Source organism: Tremella mesenterica, assembly GCF_000271645.1.
Source record: "Tremella mesenterica DSM 1558 unplaced genomic scaffold TREMEscaffold_8, whole genome shotgun sequence".
Classification (NCBI taxonomy): Eukaryota; Fungi; Basidiomycota; class Tremellomycetes; order Tremellales; family Tremellaceae; genus Tremella; species Tremella mesenterica.
The window spans coordinates 597,948-617,247 of record NW_006711232.1 but is presented as its reverse complement, the minus strand read 5'-3'; the positions used below and the strand labels follow the sequence as shown (position 1 = coordinate 617,247).

The following is a 19,300-nucleotide window of genomic DNA, read 5'->3' as shown; positions in this document are numbered from 1 at the left end:
ATTCTTCTTCCGAACTCACAGCGATGAACAAACGTCTTCATATTCTCGTAGGACCAGATGAACCTCCAGCAGAAGGTCAACCTGTTGAACCTGCCCTCCCTGATCTGGTGGCGGATATGCATGTCATGTTGACGGATCAGAAGCGAAGGAACGAAGCGGAAGGATTGGTAGGCCAGAGACTGGATGCGTTGTTGGGGATGATGGTCGAGGAGAAGGAGAGACATATGGGACATCAAGATGGTGCGTTTCTCTTGACAGCTCCATTCCACCCAATATTCTTTCAGGAATCGTCCTCTTATGCCTGCTAAACGATGTTCATTTAGCCCTGCAACACAGACTCGATACCGTGTGTCGCCATCCACTCTTTGGAGGAATCACGAGAATGAAGGACTGATTGACAGTTGTCGAAAATGTGGTGGCTGTTCTGGAGAGACAGCGAAGCGAGAATGAAATGTTATTACGGGCTTTAGCCACCGGTCAGTCCCTTCACTCTCCTGTTTCCTTGATAAACCAATGAGACATGAGCTTATACTTCAGATCTCACTACAGAAATTAGAGGAGAGAGGATCAGGTTTGTGGAAGCTATGCAACAAGCCACTAGCGTCAACGTCCAATGTGAGTATCACGCTTCTTCCGTTACCCTTTCGTCACCGGTCATTCCGTATGAATTGTGAAAATTATTTGATTGGGGGAGACAAAAAGTTTATCGAAGCTGATATTAGTACACGTGGAAGAATTCAAAAAGGTTCTCTCGGCAGAAGTTCATCGGTCCATGCAAGAACTTGGTCAATTGAGAGAACAAAAAAGAGCTTTGGAACATCAAATATCAGATTTGTTCGCTTTGAAAGCTAAACATGGTTCTGGTAGTGGAGATAACGTAAGTGACTCGACACTTTCCGTCTTCGTCCCCCATTCCTAATTTGTCCCACTTCATATCGTAACCTCCATCATGTTCACGCTCATGATACATGTGAGAAGCTGTTAGAGTGAGTGAGAAGGGAGATTAATGATTAGTCAAGACGAAACTCTGCGGCTCCTCCTACGCCTACACCTCTCTCACCTGGACGGGCTTCGAGAGGTATACCGTCCGCTCCTGGGAGATGATCCCCCAACTCTCGACCCTGTCGATCGAGAACATGTCCCGTGGACTGTCACTATCGACAACGATAGTCGTGACATCGTTTGACGGACAATGATAATGTCAACTCCTGACACTGTCTCGGAGGTTCATCACATTGACATATGTCCTCTGCTCTGCTCCAGGGGCCAACCGAGACGAACGTCCCAGGACATGAGGTCGGACACCGTTGGACGAACTTCATCGGAGGTTCTGCCATAGGAGATGGACCCAGATGAAAGACAAGGTATCTACTAGATTCACTTTCATGGAAGGACGAGCGAGTGGTCTTGGACAATAATCATCTATATTCTAAGTGCAAATTTTGGGTACATAATCGTAATGTAGCATGACAATATCTGACAACAGTCAAAGTATAACAATGTATTTGTTCTAATGGAGAGGATGAAGCCATTCGTACCAACTTCGCAAGACATTCCATCCTTCTTCACTCAATCCCATCTGTCTACCACCTTCCTTCCAATCTACTTTACTCTTTCCACTTTTCTCCTGGGTCTCCAATCCATCCCTCCCCTTTGCCTCAGCTTCGTACACCTTTTCCAAAATATGAGATGGCACGGTCCGTCCTCTATACTCGGTATAATCTTGCCATACAGGCAGAGGTTGATCAGTCCCCATACCCCATGCTGCCCAACCGAAGGAAGCTAAAGATCTACTAGTTCCTTCCTCCGTAAGAAAAGAGGATGTATGATGACGAATATGCCAAAACACTTCTTCTCCTTCTTCGCCATTCATTCCGTTGTCCACGTCAGCGACGTTTTTCTCCATTCCTGGTGTGTAATGACTGATATGCCAAAACACTTCTTCCCCTTCGTCGTGACTTTTACTGTCCCTGCTCACGACATTTCCTCCCATTCCTTCTTCAGTTGTGTCAGTCGTCGTGACAGTGTGATGGTCAATAGGGGAGGTTGGGTAGTCGACTGAAGATGTAGAATAATTAGAAGGAAAACGACGAGGGATGTAAGATCGAATGACCGCTCGTTCGTCTCCCGTTGTTGATTCGGCCAACCAGGTCGAATGAGTATGTGCAAATCGGATCTCGACCAGATTGGGCGCTGATTTAATTTGGTTTAGGAGATGAGTAGGGATCGGTAATACCGGAATCGGATCAACGGGGGCAGAAACACGGGGATGTATAAGTGGACGAAAGTGCCATAGACGTTTGATAATGGGATGTGAAGGAAGTTGAAGGTCCTAGTTATCAGCCAGAATCCTTTCTCGAATACACCACAAGGTACGAGGGACGTATGAAACGAAGTTATTTAAGGCAGTTGACGGGAGGTTTGTATGAATTCACTCACTCTTACACTTCTTTTTTCACATTGTAATCCAGTGATTCCCACTCCTTCCAACCATGGCATATCCTCCAACTGAAGCTCATGGTACACACTCGCAGGGACTAATAACGTCCTCAACCCTCTACATTTCCCGATGACGTTGACGATATCCTCACCCGGGGTCCAATGTCCTCCCGTATCTCTTAATGCCAAATGTTCCAATTCACCCGCAGACGCTTGAATCCAAGAAATAATCAACGGCTCGCACCATTTTCCAGCGTGATCAATCGTAAGTTTTTTCAATCGAAGTATAGGCCATTGTCGCTCTTGGTCCTCAACAGGGAGATAGCGGTTCGGCTCAGGTATCAGAGTGACTTCCTGGACGTTTGGAACTTTGAGAAGTATTGCCGAAAGATACTGAGCCCAATTGGAATGTAAAACCGCTGTCAAGGTTGTTGCGGCTGGTAGAATAGGAAATTCCTCGAGGGCTTGATGCAGGTCTGAAGAAAGTTTTGCAGGTGGTTCGGGATAAAGTAAAGCATATTCCATCATTGCGTCGTATGAGAAATTTGTAGGTCTTTCGACTCTGCACAATCGGTCTGTACAATCTACCACTACCTCTTTTACATAACACTTTCGACCATTTTCTGATAATATCGAAGTGTACCATCTCAGAGCACCCAATAGGAGATCTTCGCGAACCCAACGATCTTCGTTGGAGGAAAGTGCAGCGTTATCAAGAGCGTGATGATGGAGAGAAGCGGGAGGCCAGAAGTAATGACGGAGATTTGGAGCGAGAACGTAATCTATTGCTGATTTCGCCAAACAGAGATTGATTGTGCGGAATGTCCGAGATTCACCTGCTTCGATACATCGAGAATGGGTGAGGGCGAGGGAAAGTGCGGTCGAAGGAGCTAAATGTGATGCGATGGAACGTAAGACATGAGGAGGGGATCGAAGAAGACCAGTGAGATTTCCAGTCGTGTGTGTCATTATCAACATACAATTAAATCAGTCAAATTGGATGAGTAGAGTAAAATGTAATTTTGGGACAAGGGAATCAAAGTATAAGTAAGTACTCATAAGATATTTCAAGCAAAGGGGAAACATAGCTTTCTGAGTCATAACAATGTCACCTCGTGCACCTTTGCTTCGGTGTTAGAAAAGAACTTGATAGATGGCCGTGATGATTCGGTCGTTCGGTGATCAAAGGGGGTTATAGATAATCATGACGCTCAGTCGGGGAAAGTTTGCGGCACCGAAGCTGCTTCCGAGTGGAGCAAGGAATCAACAGCTCCTGTAGCATGTAGCAGCTAGCAGTCACTCACTGTACAATGTGGACATGTGGGTAAATGACGAGTGAGAAAAGGGATGGAAAGGAAGAAGAGAGAACAAGGGGGCAAGGGATTGGTCACCGAAACCTTTCGGTATCTCGGCCATGTCAGGGATAAGCGATGAATGCGACGTCGGACCAAATTTGATGCCGAAGAGTCGAGAGGGCCGACCATGGTCAAGCGCTCAGATTTAGGGCTACCTTAGGTTTAGAGGAGAGTTCAGCGTAGAGAGTAGGAGATGTGTTATTGATGTAGGTCGAAGGGGCATTGTACCTGGTCTAGTACCACGTTCCTTCGGCGTCTCTGCCCAGTCGTCCCGCTTTCTATTTGACAACTTGTCATCCAGTCATCAAGATTATCAAGTGCCTGCTGTGCAGCCATGCAGCTGTATGACATAGAAATACGAAAAATATTTGTGACCGAAGTCACACCTCTCTAGTCATAGATTGTCATCCTTCTGCAGGGGCAATGCTAATCTTCTCTGTATCGTTCCAATTTTATCGTATGGCACACCCGAAGGTGGCCGACAGGAAACGCGAGTGACTTTCGCCACGTTCACTCAGCCAGCGCGTCTCGGGGTTTTGAGGAGTTTTGTCCCGTACAACCTGGAGGAGTAATTTTGGCATATACCTTGGTCAGCCGCGGGGTCGAATCGATGTTGGTTGCGGTCTTGTCGTTCATGATTGCATCATGCAACCTCATGGTAGCATGGAGATCTGGATGTGAAGAACCATCGCATACATGGTGCAATCACCTCACGGCCTGGCCGCATAGCAGGCCAAGCATAGTGAAATCGAGGCCATCATGAGATATGAGAAACCGTTGCTCAAGCCGCATAGTGAGTGGAGGACAGCCGACGGCCAAACAGATTGATAGCCGCAACTCAATTTCGCATCTCGTCTTCTCTTCTTCTTCCCACTTGCTTCTTCCTTCAGCTCTTCCTCCACCATTCCACTAACTCACCACTCGGCTCATTAGCCTATCCAGGGCTTGTGCTGTCCTTCTGATCACCTGATTCACCCCAGTAGAGTTTCTTGTTTCCATACCTCGTCTCTTTCATCTTCGCGTGTCAGCCTCATAAAATCCCGAAGCTCCCTAGACTTCCTCTCCCCCATCTGTTACCGCCATGACCCCAACGCAGTCCCCGAGCAATGTATTCAACAAACCCAGGCAACCTACATCGCCCAATGGAACGTCATCTGGTACTGCTTCCGACCAAACTCCCTCTGCTGAGGTCGATGATGTGAACCAGTGCTTCATCTGCGCTGAGCCAGTCATGTTCTGGAGTGTAGGCGTATGTGGACATAGGACTTGTCAGTGAGTCTTCGAATTGATCCACTGAAAAACCAGCATACGTTTCGTATATCATCTTACAAATGCCCTGGCCTTATCATCTTATGCTTCACAGAGAGGAGTCACCCATGATGGGAAAGGGAAAACGAACGTGGCTGACGCTACAGTGTATGCGCCGTCCGTTTGAGGAGCCTTTACAAGTCAGCCTTGTCCTGCTTGAATTCGGGCCTATCTAACTTTACAGAAGAGAGGAATGCACCTTTTGCAAAACGCCGATGCCTTCTCTGCTGTTTTCCCGATCTCCTACCGCTCCGTTCCCCACGGAACATCACCTCACCCCTTCGCCCGCAGAGCAAATCGCCGCCGCTTCCGCCAACGCTGATAAGCTCGAAAAGGGACAGAAGTGGTACACTGGCTTAACGATGCCTGGTACGCTCGACCTGACAAAGTTCAAATATACCGATGCCAAGCTCGGCCTGGTCTTCGAGGATGAAGATATGGTGTGTCCGATCTTGTTTCGTTCACAGAGCTGACGTGAGCAGATGGAAGCTACCTTATTACTCCTGCGATTCAATTGTCCCTACTCTGATTGTCCGTACATTGCCAAATCATGGAAAGACCTCTCGCATCACACTCTATCGGACCACGCCTTGGCCATTTGTATGATTTGCGCCCGACAATTATCGCGCTTCGCCCATGAACAAGCGTTGTACCCTCCTCACCTACTTGGTATTCACAACCCGGAGAAATTGGCTCGAACGCAAAAGCCACCCAGACCCAGAGGTCAGAGGGAGATTGAGATGGTAGCTGGCTGGGACCCTCCTCATCCGATGTGTGAAGTAAGGCCAATCTTAAATGTTTCTGAACTTCACTGACGAGCAAGTTCTGCCACGAAGCTTTCTTTGGACCCGACGAGCTATTCAAACACATGCGTACGAAACATGAGGAGTGCGAAGTTTGTAAAAGTCTAGGTGATCGGGACGTTTAGTCAGTTCCCAAGGTTCATACGGGAGCAGAGCTGACACTCAAGTTTCGAAGACTATGCTCAGCTCGAAGTACATCATCGACAAGATCACTTCTACTGTAAAGTCCCATCGTGTATCGAGAGAAAGTTTGTTGTGTTTGGCTCAGAAATGGACCTGAGAGCACATATGATATCAGAAGTGAGCGGTCCTAAACCAAGCTTCAGAGCTGACAGACTTAGCACGGCCAACAAATGTCGAATAGAGACCGTGCGAATGTCCGGACACTCCCAATCGACTTTGTTAGTCCATTAGGAATGCCCGATGGGCCCTCTCGAGGTCGAAACCAGCAATCGGCACGAGGTTTTTCTTTCGCAAGAAATGGCCCCGCACATCAGCAGGTCCCCTTGGAGGTGCCGATGAGCCCGGCACAGGCTGAGCAGCAAAGGAGGCAAGTAGAAACCGATAGAGTGGAGATGAGCAGAAGACGACGAGGATTTGATACCAGTTTGACTGTGCCAGAATCGCAGACGCGACCTTCAGCGTCGCACACTCCACGGCTCGAAGAAGTGCCAGCGAGTGGATACAACACTCCCAGGGAGGACGTGGATGATGCTGAAGCTGAGTGAGTTTTCCGACGATGCTACACTCTCGCTGGATCTGCCAGGCTTTCACTTCTAACGCTGACTTTACAGACGACACGCTGCCCTCCTGTCCCGTGTGTCTATGCTTGTTGAAGACTCTCCCACCAGATTATCTTCCTTCCGCTCTGCTATTCGACAATTCCGCAGTTCCGAGTCGTCAGCCAAAGATATGGTTGATTCAATCTTCAATATACTTGACAGGGACGTAGACGCTACGCTGGGAGTAATGAAGGAAGTGGCCGGACTGTTACAGAATGACACAGATGGGGACAAGCATCGGGCGGTGTTGGAGGCCATCAACGGGTTCCGAGCTCGGGTAAGTTTCTTTCTTTCACCTCGGGCGACCGTTTGCTGTTTTTGGTCGCTGATTATCAGCAAAGGGAGTTATTCCCATCTCTTAGCAACCCACCCACTGGATTGGGCACGAACTACGCGGGTATCACGTCCGGCAAAATCCTTCAAGCCAAACGTACCACCCACATGTCCAATTCCTCTTCTTCGCGAAATGTATGGGACAGAGTCGAAGCTGCTGCGTCATCTTCCGCAACTCCACTCTCTCGCCCGCCACCGACCAATGCTCGTACTGTCCCAGGTACCACGGCTTTCAACACGGCATCATTTCCCTCGCTCAATACGCTCGCTTCTTCATCCAAGGGTCCCTCAATCTCTACACACTCAACTCCATGGACATCAGGCGGTGCTGGATCAAGTAGCAAAACGCCCTCAGCCTTGGTGAATACCGTACGACCAGGTCCGAGCAAGCCTAGGATACAACCCAAACCTGCGCCGAAATTACAACAATCTGCATTTCCAAGCCTACCGAGTAGGGAGAAAGAGGATAGGAAGGCTTTGTTCAGTAAACCGACCCCGAAACAAGAGAGTCTACGTCGTATAGTCGGGTCATCGCCAGCGCCAGTGACCAACGGGTGGGGTATTGCCATGACGTCGATGGCTAATGGTCTGGCGGACATGAGCGTGGAAGACAGAGCGGCCGCGGAGGAAGCTATGGCCGGGGAGGGTGGTACCGGCGGAGGCAAGAAGAAGAACAAAGGAAAACAGTTGCTATTCAGCGTGTCGACCAGGCCATCATGACCGATCAACACGACGACAACACATCGCCCATCATTCGACCGCATACAACACCTCGATCGAATACAGAGCCCTCCATCATCACTCCGAGGAGGTGCCTTGCCAAACTTATCATTGCCAATCCTGCATAATGTGGTATAAAGCTACAGGGTGACATAAGTCTTACCGAGACCATTAGGCGTCTTATCCGAGTTTTCCAATCCAAACCCAGCGGTGGAGAATTCAGGCATGGCGCCATACCAAGACCAACGCTGTACCATACTCGATCCTTCCCCGCGGAACCATTCAATAGCGGTGGTCATGAAGTTTTTCGAGTCTTCGACTGAACATTGTTTGTTAGCCGAGGAAAAATCTATGCAAGCCCATTCGGTCAACCACATGGGTTTATTGAACGTTTGGTAGAAGTCCTGTGAGGTAAGCATCTACTCACTTTTTTAGTCGAACATCTAATCGTGCGGACAATCTATCGACGAGGAAGTGAAAAAGTTGTTGAAACATTTCTTACCTTGGCATAACTGATGAGGTCTGTGGCATCTGTACCGTAGTAATGGAAACAGACGAGGTCGTATTGACATTTCCCATCACAAGCTTTCAGCCAGTCCTGGTCGTCAACTCACATTCACTGATATCGGCGTTACCCGATGTGAAGACACACACACACACGCAATGTCCAAGATCAGAGGAACGGCCGGGAGGACAAGATGAAAAGTATTATATGGAAGGCAGGGAGGGAGACGTTCCGTAACTCACCTGCATCCATGTTTTACCTCCTCTCGTCACTGCAGGCGAGCAAATCTGATACTTGCCTGAGAGTGACGAAACCCATTGTTGATGCCATTTGGCACCGTCTTGAGCTGACATGTCCGACCCTCCAGATTTCGGTTGAATCTCGGCTGTGGGTAAGTATCAACTCGAAGCGAACTTCTTCTAGTCTGACTGCTACTGATCTCAAAGCCACTTCAGCGTCCACTAACGGACAGAATTTCCCTCATCCATTTCCTCCACCTATCATCGATCACCACTACTATCGCATCCTGTCCACTGTCCTTGTTCCGTGTCCTAATCGTTTCTCCCGCCTGTTGCCCCTAGCTTCAAACTCAAAACTCGTCCACCCTCTTCCACATGACTCGTTAAAAAACACGACCGTCCTCATCGACAGAAGAAGATCACCATGATATGGATTAACATCAAATCAGGAAAAACTCACGTTCATTAAACGACAAGACATATTTAGTTCCCGCCGGCCACTTCTTCTCAGCATCCGTCAAACCAGCCAAAGATTTTTCTCCCCAAACCATAGGAATAAATTCTAAACCATCATCATTCGAAGTTGCCGTAGCACTCCAAGTATAATACCAAGATAATTTTGATCCTGGGAGAGATTTCCAAGGAGCTATAGAACCACCTCTTCCTGCATATGCTAAACCTACTTGCATTCCATCTCCATCTCCCCCTCCACCTCCACCGCCGCCGCCGTTGTTGTTGTTGTTATTGGTGGTGTTGTTATTGGCACTTTTGGGAGGTTGAGATGATACTGGACTTTGACTGGAAGAAGTACTTGCTGGTTTTTCTACTAAGTTTTCAACATTATCGTTGGTCGTATTATGTGCTTTACAAGCACGTTTGAATGGTTTTGCCATTATTTGAGATGAAAGAGATAAGAGTAAGATGAAGATGATGGATTTCATATTGTTCAAACTTTGTGTGTCCTCTCTCTCGTTTCTCAAGTAACTCATTTATCAGCTGAAGTCTTGTCAATCATTTCCTTCTTCTCCATCTATCTCTCTCACTATCCCTTTGGCTTACCTTACTTTAACGATACTCCCCCCTCACTCTCAAATGTTAAAAGCTTTTCGAAGGAATCTTGGGGACACTCACAATGAACACTCCTCTTTCCCAGATGGAAAATATTACTGGAAAACTGGGTTAATCCTAATTCTTTGCTGACCCGCAGCAAAAAATGTAATTTATTCGTTGATCTTTAAGATACAACCTGATTTTTCCCAAAGATCCGTCAGACTTTAATAGTAAGTGAAGAACCATCTTCTAACTTCCCCTTCCTACATGCCAAGACTCGTTTGGAAAGTTTGAAATTTGGTAAAGATCAAAGGAGACGTGAGTATAAAGCGAAACGGTTCAATCTTTTCTTACACTCCTTTCATCGGTAAGGGATGAAATTCTTTTCTCACGGTTCTATCAATCTATGTTGCATACTTGGCATGGGAGATATGACAAAAACGTTACACATGGTGAAGAATGTTTGATACGTGAGTATGAACGGCGAGATTGATCTCGGAGAGTGGGTTCCGAATAGTAAGGAGATTGACAAAGGGGGAGAAAAAGAGTTGAGAAGTCAGAAGAAGGATAAGGGAAGTGGGAATAGGGAATAAGTTTTACGAGTATCAAGTTGATTTTGATGTCAAGGGTGAAGGAATTGAATGATTCAGGAATTCGAAGAAGCAGAGAAAATGTAGGAAAATTCTCAATTGCCTTCTTCTTTCAAAACACTTTCAACACTTTTCCCTCCCACAACTTCCTTTACACGTTCGAGAACTTTATGAAAATCGGTAAATGGTACGTTTGGGATACCTTCTTTCTTGCAATAAGCCAAAAGGTCGGAATCGCCATTAGGCATGATTTTGGTGAATAGTAAATCGGCATGTTTGGCAGCGGACATATCTTGTAATCAGCAAAACCATTCCTTCGCTTCCGAAGACGTCCGAGCTCTTCTTCCACTTCTCTGACCATGGTCCACATCCAGTACCACTACCCAATCCTCTCTTGGTCATCTCCAATTCTCCATTGTCTCAACGACGCATCCTTGAAGAAGCAAGCCGTCAACTTCGGCACTCCAAGAAGAGACGGCTATTAGGGTCAGGGGTAAAGGTATACGTTCGGAAGTACATTTTAGGGCTTGTTTAATGGAATTAAAGGAACCCCAAATCTTCAAGCTCCAAATTGAAATCCGTGTGATCTAGCTTTGAGACAAACAAACAGGAGAAACTCACCCGAAACTCCATCTCCACAAAAGAACAAAGTAGGTTTACTTGGTAAATCCCTGTAAGGCAGAATAGCTTTTGATTTATCATGTCCGAATCCGGATTCAGGATGTCGATATACTATCTCCCAATCTTTACCTTCAGGATCGAGATATTTGACATCGTTTGCGATAATGTCGATGGAATCGGCTTCTGCCTCTGGGAAAAGGTTCGATAAAACAGCACGGATGATAGGTGCCATTCCACTGTTTTCCCGTCAGTAAGGTTCAAAAGGAAGAAAATGGAAAAGGAACTTACGATGAAACTATGATAACGGGTATACCGTTGGATTTGCACCAATGGTAAAATTCTTGAAATCCTGGGTCGAGACCGATATCTCATGGTCAGCCAAATGACCATTATTACTTTCCGCACATCATACAAAGGGTTGATTTGGGTGATATGGTAGATTGAGAACTTTGAAATGAATTCAGATGGTTGTGAGACGGTTGGAAGAAAGTATACCTACTCTTTTTCAAAATCTCCTTGCATTCGTCATATGGCGTGTGAACAGAGTTCAGCATTGCGGCGAAAGCGTCACGATATGTCATTGATCCATCCAGGATACGACCGTTGAGTTCGCGTCTAGACATCAGCATTATAGACCAATTGCGAGCCCCATTAAGGGCTGGCCCCCCATCTCGCCAGTTGCCGTCCCTCCCGATCATTATGACGAACCTTGATCCCACCTGGCCATCCATTTGAGAAGGACACAGTGTGGTGAACGTCTCTGGGGCACAGGGACTAAGCTCACCTCTTCTCACGTCCCATACCAAGATTGTCGGTCATGAAATCGTTCGAATCCTTATCCGTGATCGTTCCATCCTACCATCAACACCATTCCTCTCAGGTGATTTAGAATCGACTTACCCAGTCGGAAAGAACCACAAACTTGGCATCCGTATGAAGAGGAGGTGGGGGCAATACGGACATGGTATACGGATCTATCGATTAAGCCCTCTTCTTTCGTATTCCAATGTCGACTTACTGACTGAAGATATACGAGCAGAAAGGAGACGGAAGTCTAAAAAGGGTGGAGAGGAAGATTCGAGGGGAGTGACGTTTTACATTCTTCGCCTACGGCCCGGTCTCCGGTGGAGGTGAAATTCCATGACAACCGTGGGAAAATTACTTTTCTCACGCGCTGGCTTTGGACGCGACAAAGATTCAACAAGTCAGAGATCAGAGACGGCCGTCGCGGACGGTCAAGAATCGTTATTTGGTCCGAAGCACAGATAGTGAGAGAAAGAGAGAGGTGTGAGAGAGAGAGAGAGAGAGAGAACTCTGACGACGAGAAAATGCGTATACATCTACCTTTATCACCAGATCTCCTCAAACCTACTGTCATTGACCCGGAATCTCCATTGGTAAAGTTAGGAGGAGAGGTAGTTTTGATCGAACTTCAAGGAGAGTTATCTTGGGAGGGAGATAAGTCTGATGGGGTCGTAGGTGTTTTAGGATTGGATAGACCAGTGAGTCATCTCTTTCTCCCTCAATGCGTCTTATCCCAGCATCACACACAGTCTCAAGGTCAAAGTGTGTATAAGAAAGCGTCGATTGTGTCCTGCGGGCTAAGGAAAAGACTGAAGACTGGCATTGTAGATTTCGAGCAATTCTCAGCTGATCCCCAGGACAAACCGACACTTCACTTAGGTCCTCATCATCTTCTTCATGGTAAAATCGTATCCCTGCCTAAACCTCTTGCCGTCATTCGGAAAAATCACGCTCCTATCGCAACCACTCACAAGGCAGATGTCCATTCCGACAGAAATACTAGAGGTGTTCTGGAAGGAGACGTTTCTGAAGAAGACCAAGAAGAAGAGGAAGAACACGACCCACTTCAGACGATGGACACTCGAGCGGGTCCTAGTAAACCTTCGAAGGTGAAGAAGTCGACTGAAGAGAGTGAAGAGGAAGATGAAGAACCTTTGTTTCCCATGACAAAACCATTCAGAACTCCCTCACGACTTGGAAAGTCCCACGGACATACTCCAAGTATCAAATCTTCGAGTCCTGTCTACCCTCCTTCATCAATACAAGATTATTCCTCAGATTTGGATCCTACGTCTCCGTATCGACAAGATGAATGTGACAGACAGATGACAACTTTGCATGATAATGAGGATGAAATGGAGTCTCCTTCGGTCTTGAGAAGAGAAAGGGAGAAAAGAAAAAGAGAAGAAGAAGAGAAGAAAAGAAGGAAGAAAAGAAAGTTGGAACATGACAAGGAAAGAACGAGATATTATGAGGTTGTGGGATTGGTCAGGAAGAAGGTTGTTTTCTCTCTCAGGTCAGTTTGAGATCCATTTGATCGGAATAATGTGTGATAGAGCATACCATGTTAATTCTCAGACCTGAACCTATAGTCACCGCTACGGTACTCCCTGATTAGTCAAGAACATCGGCATCATGTACAGAGCATCAGAGAATCACATGAGAGTTGCACGTAATGTGATTACAGTGTAATGGATCCTTCGCTATCTTGCCCAACTCAATAATCATCCCTCTCCCAATAGTGTTGAGTCCTCTTGAACGTCGGCTTCCTCCCTTCCAACACATCCACTAGTTTATCCGGGATATCCAACACAATCTTCCCTTTCCCTTTCTCTTTCTCTCTTTCCTTGAGCGTCTTGACCAACTCCGATTCCACTGTCACCTTCCAATCCGCGTACAGTTTCTCCCTTGGATGACCTGTCTGCTTATATCCGAACGCCCTAATCTTCAACATTCTAAGTTTGGGGCTTGTTCGAATGACCCAACTGATAAACCCTTCCAAAGTCGTCAACATGGATAACACCGTCAACTCCTCCAACTCTTCCAGCACAGGCCAAGGTTTCTCATCCTTCTCGTGTGTCTTTTCTTCCTCATCGTCTGACTCCTCGGGTGGTATTTCGCCAGCGTAGATGATGAGGGATTTGATGCCAGGAGCGATATTGAGCCATCCGATGAGATAAGCCTCCCAATCAGATTCCAAAGCGATAGACATTCTCTCCACTTTGTACAGTTTCGGAAAATTGTCAAAAGTTTCTTTCGTATACGAAGGCATTATCTTGACAGGCGACTCTTGCCAGCAATGAACTTTTACTTCCCTCACCCACATCAGTCTCTGAGGTCTGGAGTTGAATGACGATCTGAGTAGCTCCATAGCTCCGTAAAGTACGTCGGCACTGCCATCCGGTCCGATGAGCTGTTCCCACTTGTCAAAAGCGAGATCGAGGAGGTGAGCCGAAGAACGGGAAGAGCTAGAGATCCTACCCGCTAGATCCATGAGTGGTAGACTTGAGTAGATGATGGATTCAGAGGGATCCTGGAGGGCGCGGCTGACGCGAGACAAGTTGACGAGAGAGTTGTAATCGAGGAATTGAGCAATGGCTACGAAGAGTTCGAATGGCAGGGTAGATAAGGTGGGGTTGATACGTTGACGTTTGGACGCTGGAGTAGCGCTGGTTGTTGGGGGAGAAGGAGAGCGAGGATGGAAAGTAAGTTTAGTCATGGTGGGAAAAGTTAACAAAGTGACGGATGGAAAGTCAAGTGAGAATTGAAGAGGACATTTAATACTCAGTTTTTGGCTGACGAGAGTCCAGTCACGGTCCACTGGTCACTGGTCACTGGCCACTGGCACCTCGTTTCAACTTGCTGGAGCCTAGGCCATGGACCTTTGAGTCCTGGGTCAGCTCAATCTACACCTGTAAACGTCTGCGATGAGTAAGGGTTTACCTATACATGGACCCGTGGCAAGTACAGTAAGCACGAATATACTGATACTAGAAATGTCTCGAGCAGGACGAGGGACGAGGGCTTTGGAAGGGTGCCTGGGTGCACGGATCGCTCATGACGTGGCATGACTGAATCACTTAACCTCGGTCTCACACCTGCTGTGATAACGAGCTACTCAGCAAGTTGCAAGCTTATTGTCAGCTCACACCTACGTCAACGAGCAACAGCAGAGTGCTTACATTCCATTCTCTCCAGAGGCCTTCAGTCACCAAGACATCTCGATAGTCTCGGAGGAGACTTCGCAGAAAAACCGGCTCTCGGTGGTCTCACCCCCGCTTCCTATCCATTCATCATGGCAACATCTATGAGGGGACTCACCCAGGTTCGTCCATATTCCTCTACTAATCAGCATGACTTACTGACCACAAAGTACATCTCGGATATCCGAGCATGTCGCGTGAGAGAGTTAGAAGAGAAAAGGATCAACCGTGAGATGGCTCATATACGTCAAAAGTTCAAAGATGGAAGTTTGGATGGTTACCAAAAGAAAAAGTATTTGGCCAAAGTGGTCTTCACTTATATACTCGGATACAAAGTCGATGTCGGTCATATGGAAGCTGTCAATCTGATCAGTAGTACGAGATATACCGAGAAACAGATTGTGAGTACCTTTATCCACCTCCACTCTGCTATGACCTTTCACGGGGCGTATGAGGAAATCGAGGATGGGGACTGGAGCTGATGGGTTTAGGGTTATTTAGCGCTCACCCTGCTCATGCACGAGAACTCGGATTTGGTTCGATTAGTGATCAACTCGATACGAAAAGACCTAGATGATAATAATGAGATATACAACTGTCTGGCGTTACATGCTATTGCCAATCTTGGAGGGAAGGAAATGGCAGAGGCATTGGGAGAGGAAGTGTATCGATTAATGATCAGTCAGTGAGTGTGTCTCCGAGCATTGGAATAACTTTATTCTGGCGAAGGGGAATCATCTCGTTGTTACCTTGAGATTGGTGCCATGTTCGACCAGAGACCCTTGCTAAACTTCAGCACGTCAACCACATTCGTCAAGAAAAAAGCCGCCCTCACTCTTCTTCGTCTTTATCGCAAACATCCCACCGTACTTTCCGCCGCAGAATGGGCGGAACGTATAATATCCATGATGTCAGATCCGGATCCAGGTGTGGCATTAACCATCACGAGCTTGGTAACGACGTTAGCACAAGACAATCTGGAGGCATATAGCAGTTGTTACCGGAAGGCTGTAGATCGATTAGATAGGGTATGTCTCAAAGATAGCATCTGAAAAATGACTGACGGATAGATCATCTTCGACGCGGATTATCCACCACAATACGTGTACTACAAAGTGCCAAACCCTTGGCTTCAGATTAGATTACTCCGATTACTCCAATATTACCCTCCACCAGGTATGTACAGCGACTGTAGGGACGAAGAGAATGGCTGACTCGGCAGATAACCAGCAAGTACTTGACATGTTAAACGGTATATTGCAAGCTATAATCGATATGTCTCAGGATTCTCCACGAGTGAGGGACATCTTCTGGAGTGATGAGATTTAGCTGAGGTCAGAATATACAACATAATAACGCCCAAAACTCCGTCTTGTTCGAAGCTATCAATCTTGCCATCCATCTCGATCCCGATTCTTCTGTGGTTTCTAACGCTTCCGTCTTGCTTGGCCGTTTTATTCTCGCTAAGGAGACGAATGTTCGATATCTCGGCTTAGATGCCATGGCTCACTTGGCTGCTTGCTCAAATACTCTCGAACCCGTGAAGAAACATCAAGATACCATCATACTATCCCTCAAAGATCGTGATATCTCTGTGAGAAGACGAGCTCTTGATCTACTTTATTCAATGTGTGACACGACCAATGCAAAGGTCGTGGTGGGAGAGCTGGTCAAGTATCTCGCTGTGGCCGATTATAACCTCAGGGAAGAGATGGTGCTCAAAATTGCTATTCTGACGGAGAGATTTGCTACAGAGGTGCGTTACATGCAGTTTTCGTCGAAGTTCCCGGACTAACTTGTAGTACGAATGGTATGTCGATACCATCCTTCAGCTCATCAGTGCTGCTGGAGATCATGTCGGAGCGGAAGTGTGGTATCGAGTGGTGCAACTCGTGACCAACAACGAAGATCTGCAAGCGTACGCGGCGGCAGCGGTGTACCAACATCTGCAGGCCACGGCATGTCATGAGAATATGATCCGTATAGGTGGTGAGCTCCTTCCCAATAGTACACGATGCACTGAGCTCACGTGGTAGGCTACATTCTGGGAGAATTTGGACATTTAATCGCCAACGAACCTGGTTGCTCCCCGGTTGAACAATTTCAAGCTCTACACTCCAAAGTCAACTACTGCACCGCTCCCACTCGGGCCCTTCTGCTCACCACATATCTCAAAGTGAGTTACGCGTTCAGGAAAGCCGCGTACTACTGACTCCCTCCACATCTCGTCCGTCGCAGAATCGATGTTATTGAAGAAAGACGCTGACAAGCTAGTGGGTCAACCTTTTCCCCGAGATCAAAGATCACCTCATCAATATCTTTGAACGTTACACTCATGTTCTCGACGCCGAACTTCAACAACGAGCATGCGAATATCTCGCTCTAGCTCAAAGACCTGAATCAGACGATCTCTTATCTACAATCTGCGATGAAATGCCCGTTTTCCCCGAACGAGAATCCGCTCTCATCAGCCGACTTCATGCCAAGAGCGGAAAGGTGCAAGAGAAACGTACATGGGTCATCGGTGGTAAGGAGGAGAACAAAGAACGAGAAGCAGAGAGATTCCGACAATTTAGAAAAGTTTCAAAACCCGCTTCCGCAGATACTGCTCCTTCAATCGAAAAGAAACTGCCAGTACCTTCACTTCCCCCTCAACCGCCGATACCAATACCTCAGAAAACCTTGACGATGGATACGACGATGGGGACCACGTCGAATGGTGTCGCGGAAGATATCATGTCGTCATTGGCAGATTTAGATCTGTCCGGTAATGGATGGCAGGACGAGCCTTTGTTAATTAACGAAGCACCGACTGCTGAGGCTTTACCTCAGACCAATGGCGGGGATGCTGTGGTACATGCCACTTTGGGAGGTGTCGACCCGGCACTACTCGCTCCTCTCACTGTTGCGCCAAATATTGAGAAAGTACGTTGTATATTCTGCCTTCGAATCCTTTCATTTGGTAAAAACTGTCACCCTAGAGAGCTTCCCTTCTGACGAACCCAATAATTCCAATGGAGAAGGTGAAACGGAATGAGCTCCACCGTCTGTCTGTTAACAAATGCACCGAGTTCCAGACCAGGTTTAACAGGTCAAAATCATCGCTGACGAAACAGTGGCTAGAACGTCTCACCTACGCGACCGAAGGTATACTCTACGAAGACTCTTCCATTCAAATCGGTATCAAAGCGGAATATCACTCTCATCTCGGTCGTATAGCTCTTTTCCTAGGAAACAAATTATCCGCTCCTTTCACACATCTTTCCGCTTCTATCGAAAACCCCGAACCTACTGCACTAGACGCTCATTTCCATGGTATGCCCATTGGTGACATTCAGCCACTTGCGCAGGTACAAGAATTGATTCATGTGGAATGTAAAGATGTATTCAATCAACAACCCGTATTGCGGGTCGTGTATCGGACGGGGGAAGAGGGACCAAAAGGACAAAAAGTTTTGGTTTTGAGATTACCGGTGGTGTTGAGTCGATTTGTCGAGGGGGTGACATTGGAGAAAGAAGCTTTCTTTGAACGGTGGAAGATTATCGGAGGTGAGTTTACACGTTGTTTTCCTCCATTCTATATTCCCGTCCTCATATATATCCTCTTCGATGAGATGAGATACTCGTAGTGTCAACTCCCACATGTTAGGTGTCTCAATGCAGTTGGTCACATTAACGAGAGGATACAATGTAGGGAAAATGGAAAGACTAATCTTCAGGTCCCCCAAGGGAAGCTCAGTTGATATTTCCTATCAAACTCACATCCTCTGGAGAGGTGGATTTGGCGAGACAAACAAGAGTCATGTCGGGTAACAAATTTTCTTTGTTATCAGGTATCGATCCTAATCTTTCCAATGTGAGTTGGTGAAGTCAATCTCTCAGCGACCCAGCTGTTTCTCCCAATACTTCCGGGATCTCCCTTGACCCTTCGCTCCCCTGTCCCTTATCTTCAGATCTTCCCTTCCGACCCCCTATCACTCTATTGAGATTCTATCACACTTTATTCTTTCCACGACTTACAAATCACACAACATACCCTTTCTTTTACCCCACTGTGGACCCGGAGATCACATGTAAATGTACAAGAGAAAACATGACTAATACCCCAGCTCGTCCTCGCCGGTGTCCTGCACATGTCATCAGGTGGTAAAGTGTGAGTATTCCCCTCTTTTTCCATATTCAAATACTGAATGTTCAGTGGTATATTAGGAAGATTAGAACCGAACAAAGATGCCAAATTATGTCGTCTGACAATAAGAAGTACGAACGAACAAGTTTCAGCTGAGATATTGAAATTATCGAGTAAACCTCTCAATGCGGATTTAGCAGCTTCATAGGTGTTTAATGGTTATCAACACGGATTTTGGCAGCTTTGTAGGTTCTTATCCTGTTTGACGAAGGTTGTCAACATGAGTGAGATATACAACTGAGTGAATGACAGAAAGGGAGATGTGGATTGGGTTAGAAGGAAATTGATCTGTGTAGATTCACAGTGTACTCGTAGTCGGTATTGCATTTTTACGATTGACGTTTATGATGGATGCATGC

The 19,300-nt window shown here is 46.8% G+C and overlaps 8 protein-coding genes across 8 annotated transcripts; 4 read left to right on the top strand and 4 right to left on the bottom strand.

Moving 5' to 3' along the window:
* Nucleotides 1–537: 537 nt before the first annotated feature.
* On the top strand, nt 538–1,516 carry TREMEDRAFT_71976 (uncharacterized protein). The gene is made up of 3 exons (XM_007005857.1): nt 538–615; nt 723–877; nt 1,015–1,516. The coding sequence occupies exons 1-3, from the start codon at nt 585–587 to the stop codon at nt 1,102–1,104; spliced, it is 276 nt and encodes a 91-aa protein (XP_007005919.1). The 5' UTR covers nt 538–584; the 3' UTR covers nt 1,105–1,516.
* Nucleotides 1,511–3,408, bottom strand: TREMEDRAFT_63518 (uncharacterized protein; the record flags this gene model as incomplete). Its single annotated transcript, XM_007005754.1, has 2 exons — nt 1,511–2,332; nt 2,440–3,408. The coding sequence occupies 2 exons, from the start codon at nt 3,406–3,408 to the stop codon at nt 1,511–1,513; spliced, it is 1,791 nt and encodes a 596-aa protein (XP_007005816.1).
* A 1,269-nt stretch (nt 3,409–4,677) lies between these two features.
* Nucleotides 4,678–7,740, top strand: TREMEDRAFT_71975 (uncharacterized protein; the record flags this gene model as incomplete). The annotated part of the gene is made up of 9 exons (XM_007005856.1): nt 4,678–5,066; nt 5,210–5,242; nt 5,287–5,542; nt 5,585–5,881; nt 5,926–6,029; nt 6,073–6,205; nt 6,247–6,629; nt 6,700–6,964; nt 7,024–7,740. The coding sequence occupies exons 1-9, from the start codon at nt 4,876–4,878 to the stop codon at nt 7,738–7,740; spliced, it is 2,379 nt and encodes a 792-aa protein (XP_007005918.1). The 5' UTR covers nt 4,678–4,875.
* A 460-nt stretch (nt 7,741–8,200) lies between these two features.
* Nucleotides 8,201–9,377, bottom strand: TREMEDRAFT_63516 (uncharacterized protein; the record flags this gene model as incomplete). The annotated part of the gene is made up of 3 exons (XM_007005753.1): nt 8,201–8,338; nt 8,488–8,630; nt 8,945–9,377. The coding sequence occupies 3 exons, from the start codon at nt 9,375–9,377 to the stop codon at nt 8,201–8,203; spliced, it is 714 nt and encodes a 237-aa protein (XP_007005815.1).
* Nucleotides 9,378–10,219: 842 nt separating this feature from the next.
* TREMEDRAFT_32562 (uncharacterized protein) lies at nt 10,220–11,708 on the bottom strand (the record flags this gene model as incomplete). Its single annotated transcript, XM_007005609.1, has 6 exons — nt 10,220–10,416; nt 10,746–10,981; nt 11,034–11,112; nt 11,245–11,360; nt 11,530–11,600; nt 11,646–11,708. 6 exons carry the CDS (start codon nt 11,706–11,708, stop codon nt 10,220–10,222), a joined length of 762 nt encoding a protein of 253 aa, XP_007005671.1.
* A 259-nt stretch (nt 11,709–11,967) lies between these two features.
* TREMEDRAFT_74250 (uncharacterized protein) lies at nt 11,968–13,259 on the top strand. Its single transcript, XM_007005855.1, has 3 exons — nt 11,968–12,247; nt 12,407–13,065; nt 13,128–13,259. Exons 1-3 carry the CDS (start codon nt 12,074–12,076, stop codon nt 13,165–13,167), a joined length of 873 nt encoding a protein of 290 aa, XP_007005917.1. The 5' UTR covers nt 11,968–12,073; the 3' UTR covers nt 13,168–13,259.
* A 7-nt stretch (nt 13,260–13,266) lies between these two features.
* Nucleotides 13,267–14,268, bottom strand: TREMEDRAFT_63513 (uncharacterized protein; the record flags this gene model as incomplete). The annotated part of the gene is made up of 1 exon (XM_007005752.1): nt 13,267–14,268. One exon carries the CDS (start codon nt 14,266–14,268, stop codon nt 13,267–13,269), a length of 1,002 nt encoding a protein of 333 aa, XP_007005814.1.
* Nucleotides 14,269–14,844: 576 nt separating this feature from the next.
* On the top strand, nt 14,845–19,089 carry TREMEDRAFT_69323 (uncharacterized protein; the record flags this gene model as incomplete). Its single annotated transcript, XM_007005854.1, has 14 exons — nt 14,845–14,874; nt 14,923–15,153; nt 15,244–15,437; nt 15,549–15,780; nt 15,823–15,928; nt 15,975–16,048; nt 16,092–16,508; nt 16,555–16,741; nt 16,789–16,928; nt 17,027–17,677; nt 17,869–18,301; nt 18,472–18,608; nt 18,862–18,905; nt 18,951–19,089. 14 exons carry the CDS (start codon nt 14,845–14,847, stop codon nt 19,087–19,089), a joined length of 3,015 nt encoding a protein of 1,004 aa, XP_007005916.1.
* Nucleotides 19,090–19,300: the final 211 nt, after the last annotated feature.

Excerpts from the sequence above, each read along its gene's own strand:
- TREMEDRAFT_71976 (XM_007005857.1), top strand. The coding sequence starts at position 585 with ATGCAACAAGCCACTAGCGTCAACGTCCAAT. Across the intron at positions 616-722 it reads CACTAGCGTCAACGTCCAAT|TACACGTGGAAGAATTCAAA; the intron begins GTGAGTATCACG and ends AGCTGATATTAG. Across the intron at positions 878-1,014 it reads GTTCTGGTAGTGGAGATAAC|TCAAGACGAAACTCTGCGGC; the intron begins GTAAGTGACTCG and ends ATTAATGATTAG.
- TREMEDRAFT_74250 (XM_007005855.1), top strand. The coding sequence starts at position 12,074 with ATGCGTATACATCTACCTTTATCACCAGATCTCCTCAAACCTACTGTC. Across the intron at positions 12,248-12,406 it reads TTTTAGGATTGGATAGACCA|GACAAACCGACACTTCACTT; the intron begins GTGAGTCATCTC and ends GCTGATCCCCAG. Across the intron at positions 13,066-13,127 it reads AAGGTTGTTTTCTCTCTCAG|ACCTGAACCTATAGTCACCG; the intron begins GTCAGTTTGAGA and ends GTTAATTCTCAG.